This window comes from Colossoma macropomum, unplaced genomic scaffold (genome assembly GCF_904425465.1).
Source record: "Colossoma macropomum unplaced genomic scaffold, Colossoma_macropomum, whole genome shotgun sequence".
Classification (NCBI taxonomy): Eukaryota; Metazoa; Chordata; class Actinopteri; order Characiformes; family Serrasalmidae; genus Colossoma; species Colossoma macropomum.
The window spans coordinates 32,999,131-33,009,948 of NW_023494806.1; the positions used below are offsets into that span (position 1 = coordinate 32,999,131).

Sequence of the window (10,818 nt, forward strand, 5' to 3'; positions counted from 1 at the left end):
TTTAGTCTAGTCATGTCAAGTCATGTCAAGTCATGTCAAGTCAAGGTTTATTTATATAGTGCTTTTTGCAACAGGCATTGTCGCAAAGCAGCTTTACAGCCCCCATGAGCAAGCCAGCGGGGACAATGGCAAGAAAAAACTCCCTCAGAGTAAGAGAACCAAGACTCAAAAGGGGAACCCATCGTCCTCTGGTCGACACAGGATAGCTTATTTTCTGATATATATGACCTATACATCTATATCTATATAGATATATAGATATATAGATAGGCTGCAGCTTTCATAAGGACACATCCCGAACAGAGAGAAAGCAGTGTACTCTGTGCGTGAGAGGGAGGAAGTGGGAGAGAGGATCTAATTAGGCTGCAGAGAGAAAACAGACAGGGTGTCTGCTACAGCTCAGCAACAGTGATAGCAGAAACGCAAGAGTCTCAGAGAGACACAATTCTCTGGAGGGCTCGAACTCTGAGAAAGGACCCCCGGTCTATGCTTTCAGGTCCTGGAGCAATCTTACGTCGCCCGTGATGCTGTAAACAAACTACAAACACTGTAAGGCATACAGTACCAGTCCAAGGTTTGGTCACCCCAACTTATAGAAGGGTTTTTCTGACTTTTACTACTTTCCACAACTTAGAATACCAGCAAAGACATCAAAATCATTAAATAACACATATGGAACTATGCAGTGATCAAAAAGCCTTATATTCCTCACCCACTGCCAGCTTTTCAGAATCTTGGCATTCTTTCATGTAGCTTCATGAGAAGCCACCAGGGACGCTTTTCCAACCAGACTGAAGAAGATACACATATGCTGGGACCCTTGTCAATAATTCATATATTGCATTTATATTTCTCTTAGAAACAAATCTCAGGCTCTTAAGCTTAAGCCTTTAGATCAGGTGTGGGAAATTCTCGTCCTGGAGGGCCGGACTGCTGCACAGTTTGGTGATTTTCTTGCTCGATATAACGATTTAATTTTCTTTTTGGTCATTTTATGCTACTATAGGGCTTAATCTGACTAATTAGCTACCTTGTTTGCTAGTTAGCTTAACTTATCGGTTGACATAAACGGTATACTGCACTGTTCTACATGTCTACACTACATGTACCCAAACCTGCGTAGTCGATTTTTTAGCCCTGAAAATGTGAACTGAGGCATTAGCTCAACAGTACTAACATAACAGTGTGGTTTTCTGTGATCACACACTCACAAATGCCCATGTTTACATTAAATGCATGAGTAACACTGTAGAGCAACATGTATAGCATGACACCTACACAAACCTTTCATAACATTGCATAACACTGAAGCTACGTTCACATTACAAGCCTCATTGCTTAAATCAGATTTTTTGCTCAAATCCGATCTCTCTGGCATGATGGTTCACACTCGTTTAGGTAAGGATTCAAATCGGTCATTAATGTGAACGAACTGGCGTCCTGAAATGACCCTGCATGAGCACATCCTACTCAGTAACGTCACATGAATGAATTGCGTGCGTCACGTGCTTCATCAGCAAACAAACTAACGAGCAGAACGAGCTTCGCTGTAAAGATAATTAACTCTGATCAGCTCTCAACTTCATTACTGGAGTGAGACGAAGGTGAAAAAGGTGAAATGAGCTGCTTTTCCACCGTTTACAGACATGGTAACGCTGAATGATGGTGCACACGCAGTGAAAAAAAGCACATGAATTTGGATCTGAGCATTCACATTAAGGTCGCATGGCTACGAATCGGATACATATCCGATCTAGGACCACATATGAAAGTGACTCAGGTCGGATTTGAAAAGATCAGATTTGTGTGTCCACACAGCTCTGAAAACATCAGATCTGAGTCACATTAGGGCAAAAAAATCAGATTTGTGCCACTTCAACCTGGTAATGTGAACGCAGCCATAAAGGCTTACTCCAAGAAGCGTCAGATGTCATAACCCTTCACTTTAGGGTGAAATGACATCAAATTTGACTGAAGCAGCTTTTAAGACATCTGTTGGAACAGACCTTTAGAAACGTTTTCCTAGGTTTATGTCAGTTGTCATAATGTAGGTGTTGCCCTACAGTACAGTGTTACTGAACCACTTGACGAATAACGCAAAACTTTTATTTTCTCTGTCAGGTATGAAAACGAGCACAAACACCCATTCTGTGAAGGCCGGCATAAATGCTAATATGTTAGCATCGGCTTCCTAGCTAGCTTATCACCTCAGCAAACTGTTCACAAACTAATATATCTAAAAATAGTAATTGACTCATTACCAGAGCATCCTAGCTTTTATTCTTTTGACGGATTGGTGATGCAGTAGTGTTTGGTGATTATCTTCACCTGGAAGAATAGCTTTTAGCTAATGACAAAACTGAGAGAAAACACTTTTTCTTTGGAGACTAGTAAACGCTAAAAACATCAGAATTAGCTTCCTAACTATCTTATGTCATCTTAGCAAACTACAATTACAAAGTAATTCTTTACAAAGTAATAATTCTAAATATATCAATTAACACATCAGTATACCATCCTAGTTTACATTCTAGGGCACGAATTGATGATGCGATAGTGCTTTATGGCTTTATCTTCACCTGGAACAGTAAAGAATTTGATAAACTGTCATTATCTTCGGCCGCAAGTGTTACCATCAAACACCATTAGTCTTCAGTCTTGAACAACCACCAAACTGGAAGCTATTACTGGACCGATGACCAATGGAAAAAGCATGGTTCCAGTTTTCTGGTGCAAAAGGTTCCTGTACGTTGTACAGTGGAAAAAATGCCCTGAGATTATGAAACACATACATTCAAATCACTTTTGCTGCTGTCCATATTCAGCTCTGCCTGCTGGACGCAAATGTGCTGCTCTTTCGCTGAACTACGTTAGCTTGTTAAATACAGCTGACTAATTAGCGACTCCAACCAACGAGAGACAAGTCTTAAATCTGGTCTTGAATCAGCCTTAAAGGGGCAGCTTCTTCCACCTCCCCCCAGTACGAGCTAACCTGAAGCATGAGTCTCCGACAGCTGTCACTATTTAATTCAAAGTTGCGGTGTGACTGATGGGACTTCCTGCACCTCATGAGACGTGCGACCACAATATTCTTCCCGCTTTATCTCTATACATAATTCATCCTCATTAGCTCTACTGAAATTCAGTTCCAGCTGCAATTACTCCACACACACACACACACACACACACACGCTCCCTCTCTTCCTAATCAAAGGAATAAGATGCGTCTTTCATGGCGAGAATTCGGCGTGTATATGCGCTTGCATCAAGATGATTACACCCAAACGGTATAAATAAATAAATGCATGTTTAATGACTACATGGCTCTTACAGCGAGCAGGAAATAAAACCAGCATTAGTATTCCCTTTTCCGAAGGAAGACATTCCACAATGAATTCATGAGCTGCATGTTTAAAGACATTAACATGGCAGATTTTTGCATGAGAGAAAACGCAAAATGTGTTGATGAGCAGTCGTTCACTGGACCTTAAAAACAGTCAAGTGGAAGGGTTCTTTTCACTATTCTAATGTGATTTCGGTGGCGGCGAAGCATGATGATAAGAGCTCGGTCTTCACTTTAGGCCATAAATGTCAAAACTCAGTCAAACAAATGAGAAAAAAAAACACCCAGCAGAAATAAGATAATTACTGCTAGCGCCCCTATGGGTTTTTTAACAGTAAGTTAGTGCTAAGAAAATGTATAACATCGTTTTTTTGTTTTACAGAAATCATTAAGCCTTATCTGAAGGCGTAGAAGGTCCCAAGGTTTCTCCATGGGTTATGAGAATGAACATAAACTATGGAGAAACCTCGGGACCTTCTACGCTTTCAGATAAGGTTTAAAGATTTCTGTGAACCAAAAAAACAATGTTATACATTGATTATAAGTGGGAGCTTTGGAAGTTTTGATTCCCAACTTTCTGACTTTGACCCTGTCATCATGGTGGAGAAAAGGACATTTCAGTGGTCAGCAAATATTTAGCTCTCTAAATGCAACTCACTTTCAGTAGTCACTGTGTAGGTCAGACATTTGTTTACAAATGCAGGTATTGGTTTCATTATGTATATTTTTATAATAGACAAACTGTTACAAAGATCCTAAATTTTATCTGGTTAGCTTGGTTGGCTAACTAGCTAACTTACCAAACAGGTTCAGTTAGCAAATAGATCTGAGCAACATTACCGTAGGCAAGTTACTAGTACTGCGTTAAGTAATTACATCAGTCTCAACATCTAAACATTTGAGCTGCAAAGTAAAAACAAGAATGTCTTTGTATGTATGCTGACAGCTCTACAGCAAATTTCTTTTAAGTAGTGAAGTGGTTCTTCATTACTGTTGACAAAATGAGAGGCCAAGTACACATGAAGTCAAATGCTGAATTCAAATGTTGACTTGGGAACAACTTGTCGACTTTTAGAGTCGGATTTCCCAGTTGACGGGATGTTTCATTTGGCTCGTAGCATTTGTCATGAGTTACGGCATTAGACAAACTTAACATTCGTTTTTATCAGTCGCTTTATCCGAAATATGAAACAGTGCTGCCAACGTAAGCTTTCCTAAAACATGTTTCCTGACAACAAAGCACTTAAACGCAAAGATTACAGTCTCAGCAAGTGAAGGCAACATGATCAGTGTTTCCAGTACAAAGAGAAGCATGCAACACATCCTACTCAAGGAGGAAGACTACGAATTCAAATGGCACAGTCTGAAGGTAAGAAACTGACCGCAAGCAAGAGACTACAGCCTATGGTGAGCTAGTACCTTGTTGAGAAGTCTGCGAAGCACCTCCATGGCAAGGTCATTAGGCCTCGGTCTGTTCCGAGGGGCCAGGAGAATCTGGCTTGTTGTCAGCTCCTGTGCCTTGTCGTGGTAAGATCCAGCAGGAGTGGACAAGAGTTGCAGCTCAGAGCTAATTACGTGGCTAACGTGGATCATGTAGCGCACAAGGGGACATTTACACCTCTTCCTTTCGCAACACTGCTGCCAGAGTGAACGACCTCAATTAGCCGAGAGAGGCCCCTTGCTGTGTGTGTGTAAGAGAGAATGATTGAATGAGAGAGACTGAGATTGAGAGAGAGAGAGCAAGAGAGAGAGAGAGAGACAGAGAGGATAAGACCGTGCCCATGTGAATGTCAAGTGAGGAATTCTGAGGGATCTACAGTCTTTAAGACCTTTCAGTTGGAGCATGGAGACTTATCACGACAGCTCAAGTATCTCTGTGTCCCTCTCTGCCGTTCTCCCTCCTCCCTCCCCTGTGAAGTGGGAGTGGCCGGGAGCAGTCTTAGTGGATTAAAGCTTTCTGAGCCTTGCTGAAGTGGGGCAAAGAGAAGAGGGCTGTACCAACAACTTCTGTTTGGTTAACTCGGGGAACTTCTGGCTGGCTTCAAATCGCGCTCTCGTTCTCGAAAAATAGGACCATCTCTTGACCCTCGCACATCACAAATCCCCAAGATTCCTCCGCCTGCTTCTTGCCACCACATAAACTTCTGCTCTTAAATTCCATGTTAAATTCAATCACTGACATAAACAAAGTTGTGCAGAGTGGTTTGATGTTTGATGAAACCTATGAGATGTCTTTGCAGTGGTAGTGAAAGGAATCAGAACAAAAACAAAGCCATTTTACTTACTATATGCAACCACCAGTGAACCTAAATGTCTTCTGAGCATTTATATGTAATGTTTATTAATAAATCTGAAAAAAATACACTTTCTTTGAGGTGCTATTTCTCCTTATAACACCCTGCTTGTACCTCTCCAACATGAATAGGTTCAGGCAAGGTTTTCATAACCATTTCTTGTACTAACTTTCTGCAAGGCAGCGTTTATAGGCACTAAACTTCAGACGTCTGGTTCCTTTTACTGCCACTGTGAACAATTCTGACCTGGCAGGTTTCTCTAGAATGGAGCATTTCACATCAAACCACTCAGTATGACACTGTATACATCCTAACCATTCAATTAGACAGGAATTTGGAAAAATCCGTAGAATTCAGCAAACAAGCACACACATGCATTTAGATGGCCAGGAGAGATGCGTCACCACAAAGTTGAGTCAAGAAAAGAAATACAAAACATTCTTCTTTCATGCTGGGCTGAAAGGAAAGTCCAGACTAACGGTTATTCTCCTAAATCTGAAGCAGAAGTCATCCGCAGGTCACGGACAAATCGATTCTTGAATGTCCACGAAATATGGGAACTCATTAGCTAAAGATGAAGCTGAAAAGGGGAGGAAGCACCAGGAGGCCTGTTGACACCAATTAAAAAAGAAAAGTTTTTTCTCTTTCATCCTGAGGCTTCATAACCAAGCGCTTTCATCTGTGGCCAGTACCTGTCCCCTCACTCCTCGAATGAACCTGGGCAACAATTACAGACTCCAAACATATTTCCCCTTTGTATATATATATATATATATATATATATATAGTATATATATACTATATATATGTATATATATATGTGTTGGGGGGGGTGTTTGACTGGAAATTAAGAAAATGACTGGTGATCTCTGATTTTTGACTCTACAAATAAACATATAAACGCAAAATAATTGGTAGGATGTTAGCTTCCATTACTTTTTAGCTATGTTAGCATTGTAGCTTCAGTGCAATACTAAAGAAGCTAACTTCAGACACCAAAAATAACTCGGCTGATCGTCTACATTTAAAGTAAGGGGAAAACTGTTGAACCTTACTTTAATGCAGAGATCAGCCTTTAACAGAGCCGGAGTTTAACACAGTGCCAGACGAGGTTCATTAGACAACTCGACAGAGCTTTAAGGAATGTTAGAGTCGTGCCTCTAGCTTTTGTTCCACGCAGCGTCCCGGTGGGAACAGGCTGTCTGCACGTTAAAGCAGAAAGAAAAGGGAGGTGCGATGAGCAACAGCAAGCTAACAGCAGATGACAGCTTCCACCCCCCCCCAAAGAACTGGACACCTCTATTACTGCTCTATTGTTGTTCTGGCTAAGTGGGGCTGTGGAAAAGACAAAAGACAGGAATTCTTCTTTATCTGTATAACTTCTGTGTTCTTGGCGGGTTTGGCAAACTTGCAGAACTCTCAGAACTCTTCACGTTTATTAGAGCACGTATCTGTTGGGATAGGATGGAGGGAGTGAGAAGGAGTACGGAGAGAGAATGGAGGTAGCGTAGCGTGGTTAGGCCAATGGACCCCTGTCAGCTTCCATTAGCAGAGAATGTGGAATGTGCTCTCTGGACCTCCACTTCCTGTAATGAGCCCCATTGTCTGATAAAGCTGGAGAGGAATCTCTCTAACAAACACCTACAGGCTGATCGCGCCCCCATCAACGGTCTGCAGAGCCAGGGAGTTTAGAACTCCCAGGCATTAGAGTCTTTAGTCTAGAAGCTTTTATCAAAGATTCTACGTTCTTCTGAGGAAAGACTGGTAAGTATAATCTTACCCTTTGGTTTACTGTACTGCTCTCAGAGTCTTGAGCTCTTAAATAGTGTCATAAAAAGGTTTTTTGAGAGAAGAACTACTTGGGAAGAACCACTTTTGGGTACCTTAAGGCTCATGTTTGATGAGATTTGTGAGTGTGAAGAGCCTTTTATAGGTTTAAAGAACCTTCACATATACTCTTCGCGAAAATGGATTCTTAAATTGGATGGATTTCTTAAATGGATTCGAAATTCTTAATTTCTTAAAAGGTTCTTCAAAAAACTATACTCGAAACATTTTCCATCACCAAATATCATCAAATTGTTATTTGAGTTGTCATGGTTCAAGATACACTCTTAGGTCTTTGCACATTGGCATAGAAGAACCATTTTGGTTCCCTGAAGAACCTTTCAATGCATGGTTCTTTGGGAAAAACTATTTTTGCAAATGAGGTGTGTGATGGTGAAGAACTATTTTAAAGTTAAGAGAACCTCCACGTAAGGTAAATGTTCCAGAAAGAACCATTTCTTTTTTATCTTGTGAAGATTCTTTGAACCTTTAAAAGGTTCATTACATGGTTCTTCAGGGAAGCAAGGATTCTTTCTCAAAAAAACCCTCTGTGGAACCTTAAATATAACCACTGCCTTTATTACACCAATTTAAGGGTTCATCCCAAGAACCTTTACATTATTTGGAGATTCTTAAAACTTTAAAAAGGTTCTTCATTCTCACACAACACATTTACAGAAAGGTTCTTTAGGAGACCAAAAAGTGGTTCTTCTTTCATGGAAAGAACGCTTTTTAGCACTGTTATACTAAATAATGTGGGTCTTTGTTGCCTAAGTCTACATATTGGGTTCTCAGTTGGGTTCATCCAGCACAGTACTAGCTAATTTGAGAGAACATGAGCAGTAGTTGTTTGGGATTTCATTAATTTGGGATATCATTAATTAAGTATATAAATGAATCAAAAAAAGCAAATATAAACTACAGTTTTGAAGAAAATGGACACTTTCCGTAAACTGACCCCTACATCAGTATAGAAAAGAGAGAGCAATCTGAGAAAGCTGCATTAGCGCCAGTCCAACTGGTTGTGCTAATCTGTCACGGCTGCTCGCATTAGGGAGCTGTCAGAGGACATCAGTAATCCCACCACATGACCTAAGACGGTTAACACGATGCCAGATCACTGACCTGAGACCAGTTTTGTTATTGCTCTAGTAGTGGTTGGAACACTAGTAGGTAAAAATCAAATGTGTACAATTTTCCCTTTTCCTCAAATGTATTAGACCAGCCAAGATGTGTTTGGTGTCTGAAGTTTGCTTCTTTAGTTTGTGGCACTAGGAGGCTAATGTAGCAAGCAGAGGTGGGTAGCGTAGCCTAAATCCATGTTCAACTTGGGTAATGACCCAAGAGAACCTTCCCAAGAAAACTGAAGAACAAAAACCTATGTAAGTACTGAATAACGTATAAAACTGCAGTGGAATTTCCATCTTTCAGCACAGAAACTGAAGATTGTACGGCCCTATGCTTCTCTTTTTGGGGATTATTTTAGTCCAAAGTAAAATCCTAAAAGCTCCCAGATCAGAGATGTGACCGATCACAAAGCAATACAAATGTTGTCACCAACAAAATAATGAAAATAAAAACAAAAAAGGAAGTAGTGATTGAATATGAATGGCAAACACATACTGACTAATAAACTTAAGTAGAAGTAAAAGTATTACAATTTGGAAATACTGAATGAATGTAACTAGCTACTACCCATCAATGCTAATAAGTAAAGGTAGCTTATACCCCACCAGTTAGCACTGTGCAATTTCATGAAACGGTTATGAATATGCTGCCTGATGCCTGAGACATTATGCAATAGTTTTGAGAAGAGCTTGGCCTAAAATATATTTTTAATAACACATTCATGGTGGACATCATTGTGAGGCCAAATAGAAAACTTATTTTACCACCATCAACATTACATATAAAAACTCAGCAGACCTGTAGATTTACTGGTCTTTTTGGATAGTAAATAAAATGGCTATATTTGTGTTGTAGACAAAGCGAACTCTGGTTTCTATCACCACCACTATAAAGAAATCAGTCGGTATGTTTCTCTACAACGAAGCATTTCACATCAAACCACTCTCAATGACTTTATATACATCACACCCTCTGAATTATGCAGGAATGTTCCCCTTTAGGTTCATGATATACAGCAGGGAAGTATGTCCTAGATCCTTTTAGGTCATTTGTAACCACAGAATGAGGTCCCCTACTTCCATTTTAATCAATACTGCATTTGAAACATACTCACAAAGCAGAGGGACGTGTTCAAATGTAATTAGAAAGCACAGTGTGTGCAGATCTTTCTGCACGGGACCGCTGGCCCGAGGAAAGCTCCAGACTTAACCAGCCGGAAAGGGGCACCAGCCACTCTAAACCATTTCTGACCCTGAAGCCATATGCTTGGTACGTCCAGGACAATATGGCTGAAGTCAGGTCGAGGAGCTTTGAGGAACATGGACTCCCCCCTTGAGGCCTCTCGACCCATCTGGTGGAACTGGAGGGGGGTTGGGTGCTCAATACATAACTGTCCCAGGAGCCCCAGTTCTTTTGAAAGGCTGTTTGAATGGAAGGAGAAGATGGAGAGGCCAGAGGAAGTGAAGAAGTGACGGGGGCTGGGCGAAATGAACTTGCTCTTAATCGATCCTGGAAGGCCGACGGTGGTGGAATAATGAGTTTCAAAGGGCAGAGAGCTGATGTCGGGTCAGTCGGCCAGGATAAAGAAGTCCCATATTGCGCACATCAAAAGCATCTTCTAATAGTTTAAGTACACAAATCCTAAAGCTGTCCTTATTTGTAGACAGTGCCGTCTTCTCGGAACCCCAGCGTTTGATTGTGAAGTATATATGGACCTGAATATGACTGACTTAACAGTAAACTGAAAACGTTTGGGTGAGAATAATATTGAGGAAGAATGGAAACATTAAATCTACCGCTGTGTCCATCAGTGTCACTTTCCTACATTGGCTACACCAATATATATATATAATATTTCGCTGTTGTCGGAAGAAAACCTCGTATCTTCATTTTTGACATTTTTCAGTTTTTGACATAATTTGGAAATACATGTTACCCTTTACATTATATGTAAATTTGATGATGAATGGACTAAAAGAAATGAACTAAAATGACTTGGAAAAAAGTCTGGTTCCATTGACTTACATTAAAAGTAAAGTAGGTTTTTTCCTTCTCCTATAAAGTTACCATTTTGAAGATTTTTGAAGGTTTTCTTCCGACAACAGTGATATGTTAAAATATATTACATATTTTACTTTTAGACACACAGATATAAAACAAATGGGGCATATTACTATTACATATAAGTATTTCCATATTGTCACTGTCCAGACAAAACCTTGCATT

General features: G+C 40.3%; 1 protein-coding gene across 1 annotated transcript in view; it reads right to left on the reverse strand.

The window, feature by feature from the left end:
- arvcfb (ARVCF delta catenin family member b) overlaps positions 1 to 4,838 on the reverse strand; it is a 149,098-nt gene extending 144,260 nt beyond the window's left edge. Inside the window, exon 1 of the mRNA XM_036599157.1 lies at positions 4,763 to 4,838. Coding sequence (XP_036455050.1) covers positions 4,763 to 4,792 — 30 coding nt within the window. The 5' untranslated portion in view covers positions 4,793 to 4,838. The remainder of the gene's footprint in view (positions 1 to 4,762) is intronic.
- Positions 4,839 to 10,818: the final 5,980 nt, after the last annotated feature.